The 27,392-nt window shown below is 39.4% G+C and overlaps 1 protein-coding gene across 1 annotated transcript; it reads right to left on the reverse strand.

Moving 5' to 3' along the window:
* Nucleotides 1–4,756: 4,756 nt before the first annotated feature.
* Nucleotides 4,757–26,415, reverse strand: zmat3 (zinc finger, matrin-type 3). The gene is made up of 7 exons (XM_034702042.1): nucleotides 26,252–26,415; nucleotides 19,241–19,974; nucleotides 19,006–19,146; nucleotides 17,594–17,760; nucleotides 17,052–17,155; nucleotides 12,024–12,254; nucleotides 4,757–7,821 (listed from the first exon to the last, which is right to left on the reverse strand). The coding sequence occupies exons 1-6, from the start codon at nucleotides 26,373–26,375 to the stop codon at nucleotides 12,046–12,048; spliced, it is 1,479 nt and encodes a 492-aa protein (XP_034557933.1). The 5' UTR covers nucleotides 26,376–26,415; the 3' UTR covers nucleotides 4,757–7,821; nucleotides 12,024–12,045.
* Nucleotides 26,416–27,392: the final 977 nt, after the last annotated feature.

Below are 27,392 nucleotides of genomic sequence, written 5' to 3' on the forward strand. Positions count from 1 at the left end.
TCTTGCACCAAAAAGTAACAACTAATTCTATGTGTGAAGTTCCTTGGTAATATGCTTAGATTTTTGTTATTGTTATGGATAAAACTTTTAAAGAAACTTGCTCCCAGGCTAAAGCTCCTGAAATGTGACGCTTTATAAGTGCATGTTCAGCCCATGTTTTGCTGAAGTGCACAGTCTACTGTCGACAACGATTTCTTTCAAAGGACACCCTGCAGGTAGTTATTGCAACGAATGCATACTCTCTGATTTACTTCCTGTTTTTTTTATAAACCCTTCCCTCCCTTCCTCCACTGTTCTGACGGAGCCGTAGAACAAAGACCACTGTTACATGTCCCCAGGCTCAGACATGATGATCGGAAATCTGCTGCTGTCTTTTGTGGTGAGCCAAAACACACGGGCTGTCTTTGTGTGTATGTATGTGTGTGTGTGTATGTGTGTGTGTGTGTGTGTGTGTGTGTGTGTGTGTGTGTGTGTGTTGGTGTGTAGCTGAATCTCTTCTAGGAAAAATCCAGTTTCCACATTGGGGTCATCAGGTTCTCATGAATGTCTAAACAACTGTTTGTCTTATTGACCCACAGTCCTCTGCCAGGGCTGAGAAAAAGACACAGCAGGCACAGCAGTTCTATAAGCCTTAGAAAGTACAAGAGAAAAACAACAGCAGATGACAGTTTTAATAGGATTTACAAAATAATACACAACATATAACTGTGAGTGTGGTTAAAATGAATATTTTCTAAAAAAAACGTGTGAACTGACAATAAACTGTAATAAAGGGAGAGAGGGATAGCTCATAAATGAACCTACAGAGAAAGCCATTCTTCTTCTGAGATCTTCAATTGTCCGAAAAATTCCCAAATGGACCAAAAGCCTATTTATCTGACAGCCAGTTATTCAAAAAACAATTACCACCATTTGCTCCTAAACCCTAAGATTAATAAAAATGTACGAAATGATGTAAAGCCTCAGTCCTTAAGATAACCGCTCCTTTTGTCTGCTGCCTCTGTCCATGGTGCTGAAATTTGGGGGGTGTGCTCCCTGTATTCTCAAACTTGGTAAGACCCTCATTCGCACAGTGTGTACCCAAGCCCCTTACTAACCCTTGCCACCACAACTCTCTGCTCAACCAATTAATCTGACTGGTTTCAGTGGAGATCTAAAGAACTGGGTGCAGATGTTCAGATTCATGTGAATGGATTAAAGATAAAGCACAGGATCAAATCTGGAAATCTGGTCGATCAGGAGGAAAAAGGTAAAGTGATCCAATCTCAATTTGTATCTGGATTAACTCTCTAGAACTTCTGAGCAGCACAGGGATAACTATGATTCAACACACTTTTTGGGGTGTATAGCTTACTGTATTTAATGATAATAATAACTTTATTTGTATAGCACCTTTAAAAACAAAGGTTTACAAAGTGCTTTGGCAAACAAAGCATGGTTCGAATAACAAACTAAACCTTTTGACAGACAGGGAGGAGGACAATGCAGAACAGAATACGACATGAGGTTAAAAAGAATACACGTAACTTAAACAGAATGAAGTGGTGCGACAATAGACCAATAAATAATTGCTTAAGAGTTTTTTCAAGGATAAATAAATAAATAAAAATGGAGAAGTAAATAAAAGCATTAAAAGGACAATAAAAGAGGTTTTCAGATTCAAAGGACGAACGAGAGGGCGATATCACATCGGAAAATTAGAAAAAGTGGATAGGGATAAATTAGGAACATTAAAACAATAAATGAAAAGTAAAATAGAATAAATCAAAACACTAAATAATACAATAAAATAATACAATAAAATTTAAAAGAATTAATTAGTTGAATAAAAAATATAAAAAAAACAAAATACAATAGAAGTATTAAGTGTGTATATTCATAAACACTGTACAGGGTAGAATCTTCTCTAGCACATCTGTTAAATTATCATCAATATTTTAGAGGGGGGGAGGGCATGGCTGAGTTAACAGGCAGGTGGGTTCATTAAAGCTGCTTCCCAGGAGGCCTCAACGTCACATCTTCGCCCAGGCTGAGGTTGATCGAAGGATAGGTTGAGTCAGCATTTCCAAACTAGAAGCCACCATCACAAGGCTTCAGACAACTCTCTTTGAAAGGGTGACATCACAGAGACAACATCCATGTTTTATACAGTCCGTGATTTTGCCCTTAAAAATAATCCACCGAACAGCATCATTTTCCATTTTTAAATGTTTTTAACAGCTGTGAGGAGCTCTCAGTGTGTATGGATTTTGGGGCCTTCTTTGGAAAGAGTATGCATTATAAGGTGCATTATGAGGTCTAAAACACTGGTAATCATTATTTTGCAATTCTTAAAAGTCTGTGACTGGTTATGTTCCATCTAAACCATTTCTTTAAAAAAAATTGGGACTTAACAAACTTGATTGTGTAACCCTGGATGGAAAAAAACAACGATTGGATTCCCAAATCAAGATCATTAAAACTTCTGAACCACTGGGCTTGTTTTCAGGATATCTGGCACACACAAACATGCGCACACACAGTTTTAGTCAAGATACACCACATAGGTCAGGAAGCTGAACATGCAAAGCTGTTGTTATTGTGGTAACATGGAAAATGAATAATTTATAATAGAAAGATAAATCATTGACCGGGGTTGTGACAGAGGCAAAACATATGTGACTAGGAGAGACACCGTGCAGCTGCAGCAGCACTGATTGCATGCTGATATAAATGCAAACTGTTTTCTATTGATTTCACATACATCATGTCATAACTGCAAGATTTGCCTCAAGAAAATACACATTGAATCATTCACACCTAATCAGTTTGGTGTCAAACCAACAGGCCTTTTCCTCCCCCAGTATCCTCTTCTTCATCATCTTGTTTTTCTCTTTTTATAGATATGTTGTTGAGTCTTTGTCCAAGATTTTTGGGGGATTTGGTCAATGAGACATTTCAGGTTATGTGTAAGATAATTAATTAGATACTATATATAATAATGTGGTACGTTTGTCTTTCTTTTTTTTTTTTCAAAGATCTGTTTATGTGAATTTTTACACATTACTTACAGAAAATAAATGTAAACAATTAAAGCAAGTGGGGTTTTTTTGTATAAGAAACACAATAATAATTGTTGTAGTATTATTACTATTTAAATCAAATTTTTATGTTATTGTTTTGTTATTTTATTTTATTTCACTTGGGTTTTGTATATCCTTTGGTTTTCATTCATACATTATTTAGTTTTTTTGCGTATTAGTTTGAGGCATGGATAATAATGTTTCAGACTTTTGTAATTTGTATTTCGAAAAAGAAAAAACCCCAATAAAGAGATTTAAAAGAAAAAAAAGAAACACCATAATCGAATGAACGAAAAAGCAACCATTAATAATAAATGATAATAGTTTAAGATAAAAGATAAATAATTAAGAAAGGAAAGTAAAAAATAGTGAAACTACAATAAGATGAAACAGTTAATATTTAAAAAAAATTAAAATAAATGCAAAAGGTAAAAGAAAAAAGAAAAAAGCAATAAGAATGACAATATAAAAAAAAAAAAAAATTGTTGGTCTTTCTTAAGAACATATTTCAACATGAAGTATGATTGGGCAACTGCATGATTCGATTCCATTTTCTCACAGGCAAAGACAAATAAAAGTCATGGCTGGTCTTTTTTATTAGTCGTATAATAAGGGTCAGTATTGAAATCTGACAGACGGAGAACACTCTATATCATCTCCTTAAAACATCTTCATTGATCCTACTGTATGTTTTAATGGGTATAGTATCTTAATCTCAATACCCTGTCATTTCTGGTTTAATTTTGGAAGCCTAACCAGGGACATGGGTTGCAAATTAGCCTTGGCAAGACGCCTGTATGCATGGCATCTACTTTATGAGTAATGTTTCATGTAGGTAAAATAAATACATCTAATTTAAATGAAATGCTCATTGAATGTTTCTGATCACAACGCATCAATGAGAGCTGGTAGATCATGAGATTACATAAGAGAACCTCTGAAGTAACACAGTGAATTAAAACAGTGTTCCTGCAGCATTTGAAGACAACATGGTGCACTAGAGTTATTAATTGCCTAATTGCAAAAAGTTTCATGTAATATAAAGTATTAATAGTAATTTATTTATATGTAAAACAATTAAAATGTGCCCCTGATAATAGAGCCTTTATGAACAGCAGGTGGCGAAGCATTTTGTACCTTGTGCAGCAGCTGCACTTTAATACCTCCCTGATTTGAGTAGGAAAGCCTGGGGACTAATTTGCCCAGCACTACAGCAGTACAGCACCTCCATGCAGTCATTAAGAACTGTGCCAGTGTATGCCAGTACTCTACACTTGCGACTCCTGGCCTTATTCAAGCACTCATTTCTTAGTTGCAAAGAAACGATGAGCCATCCAGTGGCAGAAGTCCAAGTTTATGGATCCTTATTGAAATCTAACAGAAACCTGAGGCCAGTACAACACATTTTAGACAATCTGTTCATAAGCATTGTGACATATCCTGCTGACAGGCAAACAAACAAACTACCAGGGGCATAAGAACAGCTTTCTTGGCAGAGGCAATTTGAAGAATAATGAGTAATTCCTGGCTATCAGTGCAGAGGAAACTAGGCTATGTAGGGCGTCTTCTCCCTGTGAGCCAATAACAGCGTCAGCTAACAGAACGGTTATTTCCCCTGGAGCAGTGCGAGCCAGGCCGATCCTTGAAAGAGAACAAATGAGACGCACATTCACTGAAATGATCATCAGCTCAGCTTGGATTTTAATATCATCTCCACGTTTATTCATCTGTCAGAAAACATACACACACACACAGCCGCAGAAACCAGTACATCAGTCGTCCAGGCACCCATTCAGTCAGTCAGTAACGGTTTATTGGCAACATTGTTCAGAGGCACTGAAAGTGTGCTGAGGTTTTCACAGAGAGAACAGGAGTACATACTGTCCTGCAGGGAGACGTTTGTGGCCCCTTACAGTGGATGAAGGTGAAGGGTCCTGAATTCTGTCAGTGTACAAGACGGACGTACTGTAGACCAGGATACATGGGCTTTCATATGAGGCAAGCATTACATCATCTATAGGTTGGTGTTGAGTAACTGCACTTAAAATAAATACAGCTGGAGGGGACAGACAAAGTGGACTCAGGGAAAGTACACACTTTGAAAAGAAGTCTCAATATTAACATGGTAGCCATTTTCCGATGATGCTACACTCAAGGAGAGGAATCATTTCTTTATAACGTCACACTCCTGTTTTCCATGTTGCAAGTCTCCTAAGAGCCTTATTTCATTTAAAGCTACTGTGGGGAGCTTCCAGTTAGCGTATATTTTGGCGCCCCATTTGCACAAATCTGTCAGTGCTTATCTTATCCTCTACATGCTTTAAGCTCCAGTGAGGAAATGTATGTTGATGTTGGCGCCCTGTGGACAAAGCTGTACCTCTAATTGTGGAAAGCCAGGGCTGTTTCTGACAGTAAGCAGGTATGATTTCACTTTGAAATATACCCCGTAGATTTTTATAGTCCATTGTCAGTTCGATTGCTGATAAAAATGATTTTTATCTTGCAAAGTGCCAGATTATATAAGCATTTCAGCTTAAGAGGCAGATGGCCACCATGTGTTTGATGAATAGTCTGACACTTTGAGAGATGCTTGCCGTACATCTTACCTTATCACTCTGGATGACCCTTAACTCTCTGGAGAAATAAATGAAGAGATTTATTATGCTCTTAAATCATACCACGTCTTCAGAAAATATAATTGCTGCAGCAAGTCTGCAGGACTTTTAAATGTCCTCATTTTAACTGTGGTTTGTCCCATACTTCTTGTGAACATTATTAGCCAAGACGCTATTCCACACATTTAGCTTGTATGTAGATTATAGAAGTTATTAAGAAAAAAAGGGGGAAGAATGAATTGGATTTCACTCTCTCCAGTCACCAGAGAACTAGATTGGACATAATGACTGTTTGTCATTGTGATATTTTTGAACAACTGTGTTTTTGAAGTAAAGTTAACAAACAGATGCAAGCAGATAGTGAAATTGTATTCCCAATGAGTCCAAGGTCTAATTGAAACATTTAAGATCAAGTCAGCGTCCATCATCATTTTGTCAGACCAGCTGTGTCAAATGTAATTAATTTATAAATCTGGTGATAAAATGATTTGTGCATTCTCTAATCAACCTCACAGTGTCGCCCATCTATCCTGGTCCGATCAGTCCAACAGTGTTACACACAGATACATTTACAGAATTAGAAATATATTACATATCCATAAAAGCTTCAACTTCTCATTTGTAAACATTAGGATACAAATTATTCAGAGGCAAAAAAAAAGACGATTCTAGCAAAGATTTCACTTGAACATAACAGCATATCATAATAAGCATAATTCCCTTTATAAACACTAGTGGTTTCCTTATTTTCAGTGCAAAATCACAAATCCTCTCCAATGCCCTTTTATAGATTCACCACAGCATAAAAACATCTCCAGACAATCAGTGTTATAAAACAACATCCTCACCTTCTCCTCTCGTAGAAATGTCTCAACAGTTTTAAAGTATGACTTGAGTCGTTCACAAAATAAACCAGTTAGAATTCATACAGTGCAATATCTAACACTTCTCCATCATTTACAAAGAGGAACTGATGTGTTACTTGTAAGTTTTGGTGCTGAAACACATCAGCAGAGATAATAGAGCTTGGTTACAAACAGAGAATCACTGAATATAATAGAATCAGTGGTTCAGAATAATAGAGTTATATAATTACAAACCGTAATAGCCTCTAAAAACAGTTTGATAACAACAAACAGAAACATTACCTCAGGTATGTGAACTATTTTAACAAATTACCACAAAACAACTACAAAGTCTCCTTTTTAGACCTTAATGTTAAAAGAACCATCTCAAGTGAACAAAGAGAAAGAAAAGTGAAGATCGCCAAAATACAAAACCTCCGAACAGTTATGGCTGTCTGTAAATGCTGTTATTTACCACAGTGTTTTCTTCTAATTTTTTTTTGCACTTGACTGCTTGAAACATTTGTGCAATCAATGAAGATCCTACGGTGCAGATTGGTGTCTTACTGCAACAACATCCCTCCAAAAAACAGTCCCCATTTAACGGGAGCAGTTAACCAGTTGTCGACGTGTTTCAGCCCATTAGCCACTAAGGTGGTTAGCACGCTATTTCAGGCTCCATAATTTCTTTTCATTTGGAGCTCACTGGTTTAGGATTGTCTTGAATCAAGCAAAACAACAGGATGATGCTTTGAGTCCCTTTTATTACCCTTTGAAATAACACTTTTTATAACTTTCCTCAGGGTCCTCTCTGACACAGTAAAGGGACATTTATCTTTTACTGTCTCCAAAGAAAACTTAATTAAAACAGAGCTCTGTGGAGTTGAAATAATGTGTAAAAAAAAAAAAGATGCTGTGATGTTTGGAGCTATAGGTCACAACCTGGATCCCCATATCTGTGCATTTGCATAACAAGATATTTTACTGTATTAAACAAAAATCTCTGCCACGCTTTTCTGTCTTTCTTTTTGTTGGTGTTTATTCTAAAATACTTAACACTTTCATGGTCAAATCAAGCTTATAAGAGAGCCAAAGGCCAAAAAACGAACAGGAAATTTGTTATGTATCCTGTCGCCTTTCAAATTCCCAATCACCAACCAGCCAATGATCTACTGGAGCATTAGAAGATGGGGGAATGATGCCATTAAAAGATGTCATGTCATGGATAAGGTCAGATGACCTGGTTACATGCCATACCTCTGTCAATATCCTGCTTCCTCTCTGCATATTTACCACTGCCTGTCAAATAAGGACAGAAAAAAGGAGCTGTGAAAAATGTCAGCTTTCCAAGATTTTAAAGCTCTATGTCAGATGATTCATAACATAAAAGTTTTATGAGGGAACTTGCGACTTGTAGAAACTTCTGAAGGTCATTAAACTTTTGACATTGGGTTCCTTAACAAGACAAGGCAGCCAAATGAATGAATAATGCAAACCTTGTCTCTTTGATTTACTTAAGCTCTTCAAATTCCCTTGCAAGGATCTGACCGATAAAAGTAGAATAACGAATCTTCATAAGGTGGACCTGAGACCTGTGGGGGCTAAAGGGTCTTGATCTCTTGCCTGTATTGTTAAAGGAATCAATCCAACAATGAAAAAAGGGATTCTTTGGTAGTCAACACCGCTACATTGTCAGGTCTTCAGCCCAAAGTTTGAGAAGAATTAGTTCAGAGGGTTACAGATGAAGAGAAAAACACAGGTTATCAGAGTCTCACTATAAGGGCTCTGCTGTTTCCACAAGCATCCTACAATATCCTCATTTCCTCCATTCTTTCTCCATTTATTATTAACTGCATTTACTGAAGGTGTTCTGTACTGGAGTGTGACCCTCATTGTGAATTCAGGAGCCTGTCAACATAATAAAAGGTTATGCCTCCAATGCTTTCAAGTTATACAAAGCATGTTATTTCAAGAAGAAGAAGGAGGAGGAGGAGTGCTTTTAACAGACTGCAAACGTGTCTAATATTAAGAATTCCTCGACTAGCTGTGTCTCACCCACCGCTTCTGCTTTCATCACCTATTCTTTGTTCCTGTTTGATTAAAAACAAACAGCATAGTGGGCTAAAAAAACAACCTATTTTTTTCTGTTTTCCTCGCTCTGTTTGCTTCTCTCCCTGGCCTTCACTCTCATACGTTTAAATCCCCAAATGCCACAGTACTTTGTCCTCACAGTGCTTTTCTCCTGAGTGTCCTCTTGAGTGTGATCAGGTGTGTGCTCCAGAGACAAAAAATCTAAGATGTGAACAGCTGCCTGTCTCCAAAGATAACCTAACACACCAGAGACACAGCCAGGGTGCTGCTTCATTACACTTTGTAACACATCTAATTAAGTGACCCGATATAGGCTTTTAACTCAGTGTGTGTGTGCGTGTGCGTGTATGTGTGTGTGTGTGTGTGTGTGTGTGTGTGTGTGTGTGTGTGTGTGTGTTGGTGTGTGTGTATGTTTGTGTGTGTGTTAAAGTGTGTTAAAGTGTGTGAAAGTGTGTGTAAAAAAAGGGAAATGTTAAGATCGTTTCCTCCTTTTTTTAATTCCTACAGTACTTTTTTGTGAACATTATGACTCCCGAAAATTTCCCAGAAAATCTTTTTAACTGCAACATAAAAAATCTTAAGGCATAAATTATTTAAAATTATTTCTCTAATGTTTTCTGAATAACTATATCAAGTGCAAGTATTTTGCTTTTTAAACTATTAACATTTAGATTTTTTTACAGTTATAGTTTTTTGTGAAAACATTAAATACCATAGCCAAAATTAAAGGCACAGTGCACACTTGTAGTTAGTCAAAGCATGACTGTATGCCACCAAATGTCTTTCAACTGCATTGTGTTTAGGGATGCACCGATCCTACTTTTTAGATCTCGATACCGATATCGATACCTGGGCTTTGGTATCTGCCGATACAGATACTAGCCGATCCGATCCCGGTATTGATTTAACAATCTCTATTCCTTAATGTGAGGATAGAATCATGTTTTGGCAACTTCATGCTTTTCTGACTTGGTGGAGAACTGTACCTGGGTTTCAAGTGCTAAACCAGAGGCTGGGATCCCTCAACTTCAAGGATCCGGAACAATTCAGTCCAATAACCTGTCCGTTTTTTCACATTTTGAATCTATTTATAGAAGGTTTCTTCCTTCTTTGCAGAAGGCTACAGCTGTCGTAAACTTCCTCCTTTGGGCTTCCATTATATTTTTCAACTACCATCCGTTGAAACATTACCGCTGCACATGTTGCAAGTTTCCGTCGGAGTTGTTAGCAAAAGAAGCATGACATGCACCTAAAACGCGGAGTCTCTGTAGTCATCCTCCATCATGCTCCACCGGGCAAAAATGCACAGACCAGCCGTGCTGATGACGTAGGAGACACACATGGCTGTTGTAAACACAGAAAAGCATAGAACTGAGATGGATAGATTTGCCTTATGGATCGACACTACATATCGGCCCTTTGTTACTGCTATCCGATTTGGCTTTTTGAGTCCGATCTAGCCGATATCCGATACCAGGATGGGATCGGTGCATCCCTAGTTGTGTTCACCTCAGCACAAGTGCTTTAAACAAAAAAGATAAGTAAACAGAGACAGAAAATCACCATTGACTTCAATTATGTAACAAGTCTTTTCAGAATGGACTTAGCAATTAGAAAACATCAGTACCTGGGGTATAAGAAAACAACAACAACAGAATCTGTCTGCAAACCCAGACAAAATCCATCACTCTCCTCTGCAGCTGTTTCACACTGCAGTAAAACCTGGTTATGTCGCCTTTGAGAATCAGGACTGATTGGGAAAATTTAATGATATGTCTTACAACCAAAATCATCCAGGAGCTCTGCACATGTTCATTAGCAATTTGCAAACTAATTAGGAGTTTGGGTGTAAATGCATTCAGCTGCCCACGCCCCCTATGTGTTGAAAAGGTGTTTGCACGATCCCCCTCACGGTACCGTTTTGGCTGCTTCGTCGAGACAAAGGTTCAGCTTTTATGCTGCCTCAGAAGAGATCGCAGCTTTAAGAAAATAATGAGACTAGTATCTTTTGACTACACTTGTATGGTACCAGAGTTATCTCACAAATTAACTAAGAAGTCACTGAACATGTGGTATGTAGGGCCTACAGTACAATCCAAACACATACATACAGTGCTTATAGGTAGACATTCAGTCAGTGCACACTTTGTACAAGATTCCTGATTATTATTAAATAGATCGTGAGTATTTACAATATATGCTAGGCTAACATTGATCGACTTGAACCTTAGTGTCAAGCCTATTATAGCAAATCTACCTCTACAATGTATCGTAAGATATTTACACAGTATTTATGTGGGTTTGTAAAAGAAGAAGGATAACACAGTATAGAAAAAACCCAATCAATACTGTAGATTGGTTTTCACTATAATTCCAAAACGGCTAGCCAAAGCTAACTCTTTAGCCTAATTTTCACTAAAGGCACAAACAAGGCTAGCAGGGGTGAAGGCTTCAGCCTGATACATGACAAAGGATCACTTAGAGTTTGGCTTACAGATTCATGTAACACTGTTTCTACTAGATGATGTTAGTTGTGCTTTGTTTTTGATACTAACTAACAGTACCTTGTGTTGTATTACCTCTATGAGGCTATAAAGGTGTTAATTTTCTCTCTTCTGTGCCCTGTGTGGCTCTGTGATCATGACATAGACCATAAGTCCCAGATGAAGGGCTTATAAAAAGTACCTGCAGGGATAATTCTCACGCAATATAAAGGAAAACAATTTCAGACTCAATCTTTGTCCTCGGTGATGATTGTTTCACCAAGGATGAGACCTGCTCTCACCTCAAGTGTTTGCCTCTATGTGCCCTTTACTTCTATCCAGAAGTTTTTCTTTGTTTTCCACAGATGCATTTTCTCAAAATGCTTAAACCTTCTGCCTGGCCTCGTTGTTCTCTAAAGTATTCCTGCACCACCTTTCCTGTGCTGCTTTGCATCAGTAGTCCTCTTCCTTTGGCTTGAACAACCTCAAGATTTACTTGCAATTCATTTGCATTGACCTGTATCCTGAGTCAGCGTGCCGCCCACTCAGAGCATCGGAGGGAAGTTGATCAGAAATAGCCTAGCAAAAGATAGCGGGTTAAACAGGATTTGATTTGACACAACCCACAATTTTCTCAAAATGCAGACATGTTGCAGTGTGGTACAAAACGCAGAATGATTTTAAAGAGCAATGCCCAAATCAAATGAATTAAGAAAATCCAATTAAAGCTTCCCATGGTGGAGCAATGTGTCAATTATGAGGATTTAAGTGTCTGATCCATTTATCAAATAAATTGCAACAATGTCTCGAGGCCATTAGGGCTAATCCCCTCACTAAACACGCCCTTCAAAAGAGAGGCTGCCTATACTTCACTGCACTTTGGTCTTTCTGTCTCTGCTCTCAAATCTCTGAATTTTCCTCTCCCACCTCTCTCTCCTTCTTGTGTCTCCTAGCTGTAGCCGAGGTTCTCCATCTCATGGCGGTATCGCAGCTCAGACACTTTAGCTTTGTGCTGCTTGCTCTCCAGGTGCTGCCTGAAGTCTGCCTCCTGCTCGGCTCCGCAGTTGCACATGGAGCAGTAGAACTGTCCGCTGGGAGTGACGCACATGGCCAGGTCCCTCGGGATGCGCTGCCTGGGCCTGGGGTTGTAGTACGGCCCTGAGGGGGAAAAAGAGAGGCGAGACGGAGACAGGAGGGAAAGTTAGTTAATTGCAGCTGCACATTCATCTATGATGACAGCTGAAATGACGCTTCAATGTAAGACTCACTACTGACAACTATTATATGAGACAAAGAGCTGAAACCGATTAGCGGAAGTTTCTCTTTTGATTATTCTGTCAATATTAAATCAACACTGGCTCTAGCTTATGTTCAGCTAGCTGTCTGAAAACAAATAAATACAAATCACAATCATATCATTCTCATGACCCGTTAACTATCATCTGATGAGGACACAGCCTCTGGTAGCTAATGCCAATTACCCATATTCACTCAAGCATGCTGTTAAACTGCCATATCGCTAGTTTCCAGGTTGTTTTTCATAGTGGTCCATGATATAGTGGAAAGGGCTTTTTATCTCATTTTCTCATACAATGTTTGCTCAGAAGAAAGAAAGAAACTGACTCACTAGCTAAAATACTGTTTGCTTATGCCTGTTATATAAGAGGTGTGTTGATAATAGAATTAGCTATTGTCTAAAGGTCGTTAACAGGTCATCAAACATGTTGTTTTAATTTGTTTACGGCCAATCACTGTCTGTTCAGTATCTCACATAACAATGTGGTAAAATCATAACTATTGCCAGGTATGTTAAAGGTGCAGTTGGTAGGAATGGGGTAAAAAACAATTCTTTTTTTCTGCTGGGTTTGGAAAAAAAGTCATAATACCCATCGGTACTCATCAGTAATTGAAGTAATTTGAGATGATGACCAAATCCCTTGTATCTTGTATCAAGCAATGTCATTATTCCCCTCATTCCCATTATCATGGACCAATCAGAGCTACTCTCCTACCCTCTGTCCCAATTGGTGGAGTGGCGGCCCCTATACGTCGTCCTGATGGCTGAAAAGCCGGCACTACTTCCTCATTGAATGTGTATGAGAAGTAGGGGAAATCTGGTGAGGGGGGAAATCTCTCTCCAAACTGATATTTATATCACGACTACCAACAGTAGCTTTTAATGTCTCATAATACAATTATACAGCAGCACAACATTATGAAAGCCTTTGAGCTTGTAACTTGTATTGCAATGTTTCTAACTAAATGAGAGGACAGGTTGAGTTGGAGCTGAGAAATCATGTCTCTGCCTGGAAGGCTAGTTGCATATGCTGAAGTCTGTTAATAGACATTGATAAAAAACTAAATCATGGTTTGATGATGTCAGAACAGTTCTCAGAATACATTATAGGTGATGCTTTCTGCCTCCTTTTGTCTCCACTGCTTTCCTACTTGCAACCAGTAACATGTGCAGACTGAAAACAGAAACCAGAATGTTTCACACATCCACAGTCTTGTCCTACCACCACAGATTGTGTTCTCATATGCCGAGTCTGTTAAGTGATTATAGTGAGTGGAGAAAAGCAAAAGACTGAATAAACCAAATGTTTTGAACCAAGCTATCAGGGTGACACTACAGCTTGCATTTAGCAGTTTGTAGGTCTGTTTTTTTACATACAACTTTGAAGCGGACTGAAGCATCTCCACATCAAGACTGACAGTTTAGTCCTAAGTTCTAGTCGTATCCAAAAACACACTTCCAAGACTTCACTCTGTTTTTTATATCCCAAAATATCTCTCTTATTAGTGTAACACAGATACAGAAGCATGAAGCACAAAGTCATCTGGGATTAGGAAGAGTAATGCTTGTTTGTGTTAGTGTGTGTGTGTGTGTGTGTGTGTGTGTGTGTGTGTGTGTGTGTGTGTGTGTGTGTGTGTGTGTGTGTGTGTGTGTGTTAAAGCAGAAAAACGAGACAGAGATTGGCAAGAGATAAAAAGACAGCAAGACGGCAACTGCAGAAGAGAGAGCAGCTATTTTTGGGGTTGTCCATCACAAAAAAAATGATTAAATCAGCAGAACTTTGTAGTGTGTGAGAGTGAGGGGAGAGTGAAAACGAGAGAGAGGGAGGGAGGAAGTGGATTGGCTCTACTGCATGATTTGTCCAGCTCTATCTTGAACCAAGGTGCTATTGTTTTTTGTCTGTGGAAAAACAGAGAAAGGGATCGTGGCTTGACGTCAGCAGAAAGTCTGACGTTACCTGCTCTGTATCTGTTTCCACACAGGCACTGGGGCAAAAGCACACTGTCACACAAGCACACTGAAAACGTGGCGAAAGAAGCTGTCAGCCAAAATTGTTATCTGTTAACTATTATGTCTGCTAAACAGTGGTGCAGCTTTTTATGAGCTGTTCCAGAACAGGATGGGGTTGATGACTTTTATGCTCAATTATGTAATTAAAACATTTTTGAAGAAAAAAGTAAGCATTCAAAAAAAAAAATCTTAGTTTTTTAACAGCAAACAAATTCAGCCCTCTAAAGCTGTTGACAAAAAATGCAACTACTGATTAAGTGCACTTCAAAACATGTCAAAAGTATGGATGAAAAAAACTAAAATGCTCAAGTCTGCATGATATCTCCAAGGATATTTGTTTTTCTAGGCTTCCATATATGATAGTCTAGGCCATAGACTGTATATAATATGGACGTAGCATCCGTGACGTCACCCATCTGTTTCTGAAGTGTTGTTTTGAGGCCAATCGTAGGAAGGAGCCATATTGCTGCTGTCTAGCGAATGTGAGGTAAAGTGGCGGGCTTTGAGCCTCCTAGCAAACAGCTACAGTGTCCCCTCCTGTCAATCAAGTCAGCTGTGCCTCTCATTGGAAGACTCATAATCTCAATATCTTTGAAATTGACACTTTAGAAAAAAATTCACCCCCCTACAGTGTGTGCCGATTGAGAAATGAGCTATCTAGACTACACTCATTTTTTGTACCAAGCTGTAAACATGTTTATTTCTGCTGTAAAGATCATCTTTTTTTAATTGGTGTATATGTGGTTTCCGGTACTTCCGGAGCCAGCCTCAAGCGGATCCTCGATGAACTGCAGTGTATAACACTTCCGCATTGGACTTGGATATTTTTAGACAGGAGGTTGCAGCTTGGTCTAGGCTTAGGAATGAGGTGTATGGTGTTTTGGTGGTTGGTTGTACAGTTTTAGCAGGGACTGTTGGAGTCTGCTAGAAAAGTAGGTACTGGGGAGCGTCAGCTAGAAATAATTTATTTGAAAGTAACACTAAAGAAAAAAAAACTGTCACCTGAAACAAATATGGCTGGCTGCTTCTGTTTTGCTTACAAAATTAAAAAATGACCCTCATTAGGGCCCAAGCACTGCCACGCAGTGGCGGCGAAGGCCCTATTGAAATCCTAAGGATTCTTATTATTCTTCCGCCTAGGAGATCGCAGTTTTGGAACTTTGGACAGGAATGAAAGTGCGCAAATTTATGCACACTCATCAGGCCTGGTGAAAATTGCAAGTTATTATAGATCTCGCAAAATTTTTCTCTGTAGCGCCCCTAGAGGTAAAAAAAAAACCCCTACCCATAGAGTTATTTTGAGCTACATGCATGAAAAGTAATACGCATATTCATGGCATCAGGACGCACAAAAAAGTCTCTTGCACCCATATCCGAAACTCAACAGGAAGGGCGCCACCTAGCTTTGAATATGAAAAATGGGGCTGAAAGGCATCCAAACAAGGGTGCATACTTTCGCTAACTCTTCCTAGGGCTTTTCTCCGATTCAGTCCAAACTAGGCACATTCTATAGTAGACACATTGACGATTAAAAATGATTAAAGGAATTCTGTTCAGACAAAAAATGTGGGCGTGGCAGACTTTGAGGTGGTGCATCAAAAAAATGTCTCGCCATGAACGGGAAATGGATTTTTGGGACTTTAAAATGCAAGTAATCTCACCAAATCCAACACACTCATCAGACCTGGGAAAAATCCCATTTTATTTGTTTTGCAAAAAAATCTCAAAAATGTGCTCACTAGCGCCCCCTACAGTTTTCGAAAACCCCTCCGCATAAAGGTTATTTTGAGCTACATGCTTGAAAATGAACACGCAAATTCATGGCATCAGGACGCACAAAAAAGCCTCTTGCACCCATATCCGAAACTCAACAGGAAGAGCGCCACCTAGCTTTGAAAATTCAAATAAGGGTGCATACTTTCGCTAACTCCTCCTAGGGCTTTTCTCCAATTCAGTCCAAACTAGACACATTCTATAGTAGACATATTGACAATTAAAAAATTATTAAAGGAATTCTGTTCTTTCTTCTGACTAAAATTGTGGGCGTGGCAGACTTTGAGGCTGGGCATCAAATGCACATAACGCTTTGAATGTAAAGAATGATGCCCGAATAAGGGTGCAAACTTTTGCGAACTTTTCCTAGGGTTTTTCTCTATTTCAGTCCAAACAAGGCACATTCTATAACAGACATATTGACGATCCCACATTATTAGAGGCACTCTGTTCAGACAAAAATTGTAGGCGTGGCAGACTCTGAAGTTTGGAGGTTTTCTTGGCAATCTGCCAAAAACTTGGAACATTTGCACCACCCAAGGGATACAGGTAGTATATACTCTCAGATCTTGCTTTCACATCACATGGTGGCAAATATCAGGCGGTGGTTTTACATGTGGCGGCAGCTGCAGGTGTGCGAGGGCCCGTTCATCGCCGCTTGCGGCTTTAATATTTTTCTTATATTTCATGTGATAACGAGGTTGTTGGCTGTTTAAAGACTACACAATTGTAGCCACTTTTGGTTCATTTGTTGTACTGGCACATTGAAATCATATTTTGAATCATATCAAATCATATTTTATCTCATTTGTATTACCAGATATCAGTTTAACAGGTCACTTTTAAGTGGTAATCTTGTACTTAAAACATCTTACCTGGCATGGAAGCAGATAGCTGTGGGCTGCGGCGGCTTTTCACCAGTCTGTATTCACTTCCGTCTTTCCTACTTCTTCTTGGGGCTGTCTCGTTGTTTGCTTCCCTGAAACAGACAGAGCCAGAGTCAAAATTAATTCAGTTTGGTAGAGAAGGTGAGCAAAGCATACATTTGGCTGTGTTTTTTAATGTTTTGCATGGATAATTTGGTTATAATCAAAGCCAAAAACACACCAAAAAGCACTGAAGCTCTTTGACTTTTTTGTCAAACTTCCATTTGATATTTGATATAAAAGTTCAAGCCAGAAATGTATTGGCAGCTAAAACCTGAAGACAATCACTGTATCAGATTATTCAGGTATGTTAAAGAGCAGGGCTTGTTGTAATCTCTGGGTTTCTTTTAATGCATTTTGAATAGCTTGGGAATCTAGATCATGGCTTCAGCTGAAACTTCATAAGGTCTTCAAAGCAACTACAGAGCCATTACAAAGCTGAATTACCATGAGTCCTCTTTATGCTCTGTAGTTTCTGTACTCAAACCTACATGTTGTTGGCGTTCTGTTGGGCCTCAGCGAGTCGCAGTTTCTTGGCGTGGTTCTTGCCCTGGTAGTGGGCTTGTGCGACTGCTGGTGAACTGAAGGAGGCGTCACACAGCTTACAATAGTCATTCTCTGTGGCTAAGATGACCCGGGTTGCCCCCTTATAGAGTGCCTGAGGACACAGGACAAAGAAACGCTGTGTTTGTGCTGAGGGGAGTTAGGGAGTAAACAGTGAGAAAACCAAAAAATAAATGTTGAGGTTTGATACCAGGATGAAAGAGATTTCAAGCACAACTTTTGCTATGTTTACTGATGAAGGCCATTAAACCATAAAATAACACAAACATGGACTGAGTCTAACAATTAGTTTATACACATTTGTAGGTTATGTTGTCTTTTTAACAGTTTCCCATGGATGTCTCATGTATATTTCTGGCACATTTATTAGTCATATTTTTGTTTCCTTTATACTTTTATCTAATGTTAACAACAATGACTAAAAACAAGGCTTAAGGGACACAGTTCATTCTTAAATCTTTATTTGGCAGTGTACACGCTGCCCACTAAACATTGATTTATAACATTCTAGCAAACAACTAAGTTTAAACATCTACAGAAACAGGGCAAAGTAATAGAACATTGGGGTCATTTCCATGGCTGTCTAGTGTTTTTAAGTCTAGTATTATTTCTCTGTTTTGGTCTCCACCAAGTTGACATTCATTCTCCGAGCACGCTATGTCTGTCTGGTTTTTGGTACTGAGCTGCTAATGCACAGCTGAAACTCATGCTGATGAATGATGCTGAAAATGTTAAACCTTATTGCCTCTCTCTTGTTCTTTTAACATCATGCTTCTGAGTATTATAAATAATGTTCAAATATTGAGAATGTTGTTGTTTTCCAGCTTCTATTCTTTTTTTTCCTTTTTTTTAAAAATATTTTTGGGCATTTTTGCCTTTATTGATAGGACAGCTGTAGATAGACCGGAAATGTGGGGAGTAGAGAGTGGGGGAAGACATGCAGCAAATGGTCGCGGCGGGGAATCGAACCGGCGACCTCTGCGACAAGGACTATAGCCTCTATATGTGGGGCGCTTAGACCGTTAGGCCCCCAGCGCCCCCAGCTTCAATTATTAAACAAATCTTAAATCTTGGTAGTTGTGATTAAATAAAATCAAGTCAGAGGAAGGAGGTATTTCATAGGTGCAGCTAGGATGTGTTGCGATTAAATCGTTCAGTTGAATTATATGAGCTTCCATTAATAGTATAAACAGTTTCTGCAGTTCTCTAACACCTCTTCAGAAGGAAATGACCTCTTTCAGCACACTGGCTACCTTGCAAAGCAGTACACCCACCTACTCAACTAGAAAACTGTAACATTTAGGTAGGAGGGAGCTGGATTTCCAAGTTTGGTCCTGACCTGTCTGCCTGCGTCACTGTCGTTGGATCCTGAGCTGAGCGCTGTCTGGCCGGCTCCCTCCAGTGCATCTGGGATCCTGATCGCTGGAGGCTGTTGACTGCCAGCATAAAAATTTCTTAACTTTTTACTATGGTTCTTCCCCTGGAAAAAAAGATAAAGAAACAGAGGTTGTTGTATGTATGTAGATAAATATTTAACATGTTTAGTGCATATTAAAATATGAACTTCCTCTGACCTGGTAGTGAGCCTGAGCCTGCTGGGCTGAGTTGAGTGTAACATTGCAGAGTTTACAGTACAGTGGTTTACACAGTTCCCCAAGCCCCAAGGAGTCTTCTTGCTCCTCCGACCCCAATGAAGAGCCCTCATCTTGAGGCTGCTCGCTAGCTGGGGCTGCTTGACCTAGTAGAGGACCACCAGGTATGACACAGGACATGGGGGCAGGGATGGGAGCTGGTCCAGGGGGTCTTGGAAGCAGCTGAGAAGGGTCTGGGCCTGGAGCAGGAGGGGAAGACAGTGGACATGGAGGGAGGGAGAATCGTCCTGCAGGAGGGGGCACCAAGGCCTGTGGAGGATTTAAAGGAGGAGGCCCCAGTTGTTGTGTAAGGTCCATGGTTGGAGGCACTATTGCTTGGGAATGGTCTACAGGTGGGGGCAGCAACGTGTGCGCCATTGGTGGAAGCCCGAGTGGCTGAGTTGGGGCCATTGGAGGCAGGCCTAAGTTATGAGGTGGAGTGATGGGAGGAGGCCTTAGTGTGTGAGGAGCAGCAGTTAGGGGATGGGGACATAGAGTCTGCGGGGGAATCATACTTGGGGGTCCCATTGCATGAGCAGGGGCCATGGGAGGTGGGCCGAGAGGTTGCGTTGGTGCCATTGGTGGAGGTCCCAGCTGGTGCAGCGATTCCATGTGATGGAAAGGCTGCTGTGGGTGACTGAAGAGACTCAGGGGAGGCTTCAACATGGTTTCTGGACCTGTGGACATCAGAAGCAAAGCATACAATAGATGTGTGGATATAAAACGTCAAAAACATTTCTTCCAGGTCAGTTCCTTAATGAGGTGACTTGACTAAGGCAAGTTTACTAAGACTAAGATAGACACTGCAGCGATAACACATCAATTAGTTCTATAGTTCTATATAGTCCTATATAACTTCACCTCTTTAATTCTTGCTCGGTCAACCAATATCCGATACCTAACATAGGCTTTGAAACAGCACTTCAGAAACCAACAGGTGACACCACATTGACTATGTCCATGTATTATACAGTCTATGATTGCAAAAAGTTTGGTGTGAAATAAACATTTCAAAGACTTTGTAAATGGACATCTGTTTAATAATCCCCAAGCAGGCTTTTTTCCTCTGCAGCCACCAATAGGTTTACAAGTTTTAACAACTAGTGGAAGAAATGCAAAGAAGTTTAGCACAGCTTTGCAGAGCTAAACACTACCGTTAACTCTTAATCCATGGTTTTACACACGGATGAATATTCAATATAGTATTTTTGTTATATGATATTTTCTGGCTTGAGTTAACATGACATGGATTTGTAGGATTAGTGGTGTAAAGTCAGTGCAAGCAAAGAGAATCTGTTTCAGTGGACATCTTCACAACACTATAATTTAATCTGACTACATCAAATTTGCCTCAAAGCAAAGAATCCAGAAATAAGAACATCTTGAAACGTCACTATAAATGGCACCAGAAACTAGGTCCACACTGCTCGTCTTTCAAACAAATTTCTTTTAAATGTATCAAAATAAATGCATGATCTGCTTTGGTTTATAGACTTTGAAGATGCTTTGGATACTGCAGGCTTAAGTGGACATTGTGCACTGACAGATCATCATACAGACAATGAGAATACAGTAGCACAAAGATTATATCCTGAAGCCCTGAGGCAGGAGCAATGTAAAGAAATGTACGAATGGTAACACATCGTCGGACAGAGGAGATTTACACTCCAGTGGGCATCAGGAAGATTAGGCTGAGCCTGCAGCGCCTCCAGCCATGCATACGGGACATTATATACATATGCATGTTCACACACACCCTGACACACACTCACACAGACAGTGACAATAACATCCTCAAGCTTCCCTTGATACACAGCCTAAAGTGTGACTGCTTAAACAGACTCATGTTTGTGTAAGAAACCAGAAATAAAGAGCGTGATGTTAGGTATGTCACTGTGCTGATTTGTGTGTGTTGGTTTTTTGCCACTCTAATGAGCCATTATATTTGTGTGCGTGAGTGTGTGTGTGTGTGTGTGTGTGTGTGTGTGTGTGTGTGTGGGAGTGTGTGTGTGTGTGTGTGTCCGTACATTGACAGGTCAGTAAAAGGCGAACAGCAGCTGTGTCAAAACTCAGTGTGCTGGAAGCTTTTATCTGGAATCCAATTGGACACCCAATGGCAATGATTCATGGCCCCAAAATAACACCCTAGGGTGTTTGTGTTTCCGACTGCTGCTTTCTGTCAGTCTGTCCGTCCAGCCTGTCTAGCTGCCTCTCTGTCACCACCTCTGGCTGACCTCAGCAGAAAGGTATGCCGGACACATCACTGACCTTACTATAGTGTACTGAAAGATGACTCTATGGACATTACATTAAGACAGCCACATTATGAAGCAACAACACATGAATATATATCCGTTTCACTACTTATTGGTAGTATTAAGGTTATTTTCTCATATTGCTGATCTGCTGTTTTGGAAGCTCCCTCAAAAGAGGCTTTCTCAGGCATCCGCAGGGAGCAGCAACAGTGATTTATATGCAATAAACCTCATAGGAAGTGGGATAATATTGAAAATTACAGAAGCCCTAAAGGGAAATGCATAAATAAATTTTATGTACCCTGTTTTCCCAAGATAACAAGTCATTACTTGCTGTTTTCTCAAGATCTCAACTTATTTACCTCTTTATCTCAAGATAATAACTCTGGGGATACAAGTATATGATCATCTGATGTCAACATCAGGATTAAACAAATGAAGATAGAGTAAGTAATGAGTGGATGCAGCATGCTGTAGAAAATACATAAAAAGTATCTCTGACAAGTTTTAAAACTTGTCAGTATAAGTGCCATGCTACTGCCAGTTTAATGCCATTACTTTACACCTTAATTTATATGCTTACCTTTAAAGTCAAACCTAAGATACTTGCAGTATGCTAATATGTTTGGGCAATGTCTCTTTTGCATTGCCCTCATTCGCTTTATACTTCTTCTGATTTGATCACTTTTGCATGGCTCATATTTTGTACTGTAAATTAAAATGAACTTTCCTTTAAAATCAATAACTACAATCTTATATCATCTTATCTTAGCTCAGACTTCAATAACAGAAAATTGAATGAACAAAGGTAGCCACAGTATTGATGAAAAGACAAACAGGAATAACCTGGTTTTAATTTGAAAACAGAAACATTCAAAGTATTTTTATGCTTATAAAATGTTAAAAGAAGATCCCAAGGATATTTGACATGACAAAGTTTATGAAGATTGCATTATAATTGCTCATATTTTTTCACTTGAGTCAGACCAGAGCAACATCCACCAATCAAGTTCCACATTCTGTTCGTAATCATCTCATCAGCGGCGGCCTCAAGAGAACTCTTCAACCCTGATTAAGACAGCATGCACAGCAGTTCAGACACCTCACTACAGCAACACTACGAGCACAGAGGACAGCTGAAGCTGATTTGTTGAACTTGACTCATAATGTTTTAGAGACACAAGACAATAAAACACTATTGGAGTAAATATGTAGTTACTGTTATTAATCAGAGAGTAAGGTAAGCCAAACATGGCTCCGTTATAAGGGTGTCAGCATTTTCAGTAATTTGATACTTTTTGATATGACGTTCTTTACAACGATACAATCTGAATTATTCTTTTTACATTAGATACTCTTGAAGCCTATGAAAAGACAAATCTACAGTCATGTTTTCAACCCAAAGCTGCCGCAAGCGAGCGAGGGAGTGCAGCTGTTGTCTGTTGTTGGTGTGGTACTGACATAGGTATGGACATTCTCTTATTTTTACCAGTATCATATGGAAGTGTAAAATTCTGGCATCATTGCAACCCTATTCCACCAAGCGGCAACCTCCTGTGTCTAACTATGAAGCCCATGCGGAAGTGTTATGAACTGCAATTTATCGAGAATCCACTTGAGGCTGGCTGCAGAAACACCAGAAACCACATACACACCAATTCAAAAAAGACAATCTTTGCAGCAGAAATAAACATGTTTACAGCCTGGTACAAAAAACAGCTTGGCTCTACGTAGCTAATTTCTCTATCGGCACACACTGTACGGGGGATGATTTCGACGGTTCATAGATATTAAGATTACGAGTTTTTGCCCAAATAAGGACATGACTGACAGGCAGGAACACATAGCTGTTGGCTAGGAGGCTCAAACCCCGCCTCTTTAGGTCACACTATACCTGCTTGAGTTCCGCATTTCCAATATGACTGCTGCCGTTGATTGGCTTCAAAACAGCTCTCAGATACTACGTCCATTATTTATACAGTCAATACATTCCACACATGGTAAGTTCTTTGTCCAGGCCTGTTCTTCTTTAATCCATGAGGATACTGCCACATGTAAAATGACTTTGCATTGTAATTTCCTGTCACCAGTACTCTGTCTAACAACAGTACAGGGGCCAATGAGACACGAACCAATGGTTGATTTTGTAGGCGTGACTGTAATCAAGCTAACCTTGATTCATCGTCATTTTCTCTGCGAGCGACACCTTGGGTTTGCTGAAAATGCCACTCTAAATAATCACCTTCACTCTTGAAAAAAGGAAAGTACAACTTCAAATATAATAGACACATGAGCAAAGCTATTGAAAGCTATTTTTGCATTTTGCCTTTGCTTTCATTTGTCTTTGTCTTCAGATTCAGTTCCATTGTATTCAGATGAGACCAATCTTTTCTCATTAGTATATTATCTTGTATATCTATGCACTCTGTTTTGCTGTTCCTACTGTAAAACCTATCCACCTCATATAAATGAACCATCCATTACATGCTTTATTTTGTTTATTTCAGCATCCTTTTCACTCCTCACCACTGCACTAGTCTCTCATGCAGGCTTGTATATCTCATTTCAAATGTTTATTATTTAATGTTAATGTAGCCTTGTACATATCACCTTATATTAAATGTTCAACATTTGTATACAAGGGGCAAAGTCGGCAGGAGTCAAATTCTTTATGTGCACACTCCAGGCCACGTCACCTGCGTCTGATTTTGATAGATAGAATGACAAAGGTATGGGTTATGAAAATAGATTGTTTTTAAATGAAATTGGGCTGAATCATGGTGTTCTTTTGATCATTTTAAATGTAGCTTTGACTTTTTCAAGCAGAAGAAGAATAATTAAAGCTATATCTCATAATTGAATAGATACTTATTCAGCCTCAGGGACAGCACAAGGGCAAAATGTGCCCTTGCTTTCGAGGATCCAGAATCAGCCACAAAAATATTAATCTTTAGCTATGACTGTGCAGATTACAAACAGTTACAAATCCACACCATGGTAGATGAAAGCATCTATTTATATCTCCCTCGATTAAGACACAAAACAGGTCCAGCTTTCAGAAACGTCATACCAGATCAAACAGTACAGCTGTTATAAGAAACAGAAAAGTGGGACTGTTTCGGTCTGTGTTTGACATAAAAAGGAGCAGAAAAGCCTAAATCTATCCATTTATTTTGGCTGAGGTCTTTCTATATTTTAAATGTGAACAAGATAGGTCAAGGTCAGTTTTGTCCTCCTCAGAGACCAATTTCCAGGCCAGCAAAGTTCTGTCTACTTCACTTGCTGCAGCACACATTCATGTTCACAGAACATGGACCTTGTTGCAAAGTCAAAAAAACTTTTTGCATCTGAGCTTTGGGGACAAAATCAACTTTGCAAGTCAAAACCAAGCTTATGTAATATTGCTCAAAGTACAAGGCAGCCAATGATGAGTAGACTGACAACACCAGTAACACCTAACATGTTTCTGAAGAGCTAATTCCTAAAGTATAACAAGAGAGATAACGACCTCAGAAGTTGTGCTCTGGTTTATCCACTTTTTTGAGCTTCACTGAGACTTTTTACTTTTCTGGTCCAGTAACGAGCCACACACACACACACATACAAACTCCTGTCCTGGAGCCTGATCATCCCGTGGCCTCCACAGAGAATCTCTAAATAGGCCAAGTGTTCATTTTCTCTTGAGTTTTTCTTGCCATACTGTGCTGTATCACATCAATTATGGAGCAATGAGGAGCACATGCCTCCTGCACTTATTCCATCTGCTTCACTAGGCACTGGACACGAGCTGAAAGCAGCTAAGACCAGATAGCCAACATCTTTCTGTACTTTTTATATTTCACTTGCAATCAAGTTTTAAATAATTGACAAAGAGTGTGATCCATTCTCCTTTCAAGACCTTTTTTTTCATTGTTGGCTGACGAGAAGTTGTAAAAATAAAAAAATTCAAGTATATAAATAACCAACAAAAATGTAAATAAATCATAGGCATTGGTTGATTAACCCAGCACATTTTTCACCAAGATCCCTACTATAACAATTTAAACCAACTTCAATCTAAGAATGCAGTTTATGCAATTTCAACCTGACAGAGGGTCTGATTTAGGATGACAGTTTGATGGCAGGGCTATAACCAGGTGGACAGATCAGTCTCATGCTGTAAATCAGGATCATCTTTGTAGCCACATGATCCATGGCCTATAGCCTCGATTCCCTGAAACCAGCTCGGAAAGCCTGATTTTCTTTTGGCATGGACTGTGCAGGTGCATCGAAGAAACCCTCTCAGTGTGAACCTGCCACATGCCACCATCAGCTGTGCAGAGCAAGCAGTGCAAAGGCTATGAAGTGAAGGGAGCAGCATTTCTTCACTTGACAACACACTGCACTGAAGTGAACATAGGATTGAGGCTGTTAAAATCAAAGTCTGACATCAGCTCAAGATATAAAACTCTCACTGTACAAGAGACAGTTAGATTTTGCATCGCAGCATCTTTGAGCAGAACACAATGAAGGCTGGTACACCCCTCAAACATGACACTATGATGACAGCAGAGCCAGGGCAAGCAGGTTTAACATCAGCCTTCATTTGTATCATTTGCAAAACCTCTCTGGTTAAATGTCTTAATCTCTGCACGATCAAGCATCGTTAGAGCACTGGATGTCAAAGAGGAAAGCCTGTATGGCATAAGCCTCTCCTTACCTGGCAGTCGGGTGAGATAATGGCTGCTGTCACCGTAGCTGACAGGCGGTGAAGTGTAATTTCTGCAGTATTCTGCACTCTGGTAGTACGCTGCATCCCCGGTCTTCAGCTGCAGCGCCATCATCGCACTGACATCCCTTTGCCAACTTCTGCTCTCCAAAAAACCGGGCGATCCAGCAGGCGCGATGACAGACCTTACCACACGCTCAGACACCGCGGCGTTCACCGGAGGGGGGATAGTCAGAGCACAGAGGAATACAGGTAACGACAACCAGCTGTAATAAATGCTGCTTCAAAATTTTCCATCTCATCTGCTCGCATGTTTTCCATCTAAACGCAAACAAATACTGCCTGGCTCTCGATACTGTATTTTTAATGATGGAAACCATGCTGAGTGTCTCCCCGCGTCCCCCTCTTCTTGGTACATTCCATTTCCGATGCCACCGCTCTTGATTTGCATGGGTGGCAATCATGACACATTGTAAAAAATATGTTTCACCTCTGTGGTGCACTCTGATCACCCGTGCAAGCTATTTATGAGTGACAAATCTGCTGGCTAAATAGCCGGTGGGCGTGTTTATGAAAAATACTCATAAGGTATGCAGGGGCGTCGCCAAGAATTCTGGGCCCCCTGAAAAGATATCTCAGTAGGCCCCATCACCACAGCCAACCCTACAAAATAAAACATTGCTGCTACAATACTGGTTTATTTGTAGTAAACATAAATATATGCTTAAAACTATCCTGGTTAACTGACTCAAATCTGAGCTACATATCAATATATATATTTTACAATTTCTCCAAATTTGCACAATATTGACCTTCAGATTGTCAACCTCTGTAAAAAAGATTATTTGAAGCCAAGTGACTTGTTGAATAACAAAAAGGGGGCATAATTTGGTATAATCTAACCTCATGAAGTAAAATAAAACTCTAAAAACCTACAGTTTGTGAAGAATGTTTGTTGTGGTAAAGGCATGAAATACAAGCAGCCAAAATGGGCTGTTTGTATCAATTATATATATATATATATATATATATATATATATATATATATATATGTATGTATTAAATTTTAATGTATGTGTATTACATATTAATTTAACATTATTTCAATGTGTGTAGCTTACATTTTATATTT

The sequence above is a fragment of the Notolabrus celidotus genome, chromosome 2 (genome assembly GCF_009762535.1).
Source record: "Notolabrus celidotus isolate fNotCel1 chromosome 2, fNotCel1.pri, whole genome shotgun sequence".
In the NCBI taxonomy this organism is placed as follows: Eukaryota; Metazoa; Chordata; class Actinopteri; order Labriformes; family Labridae; genus Notolabrus; species Notolabrus celidotus.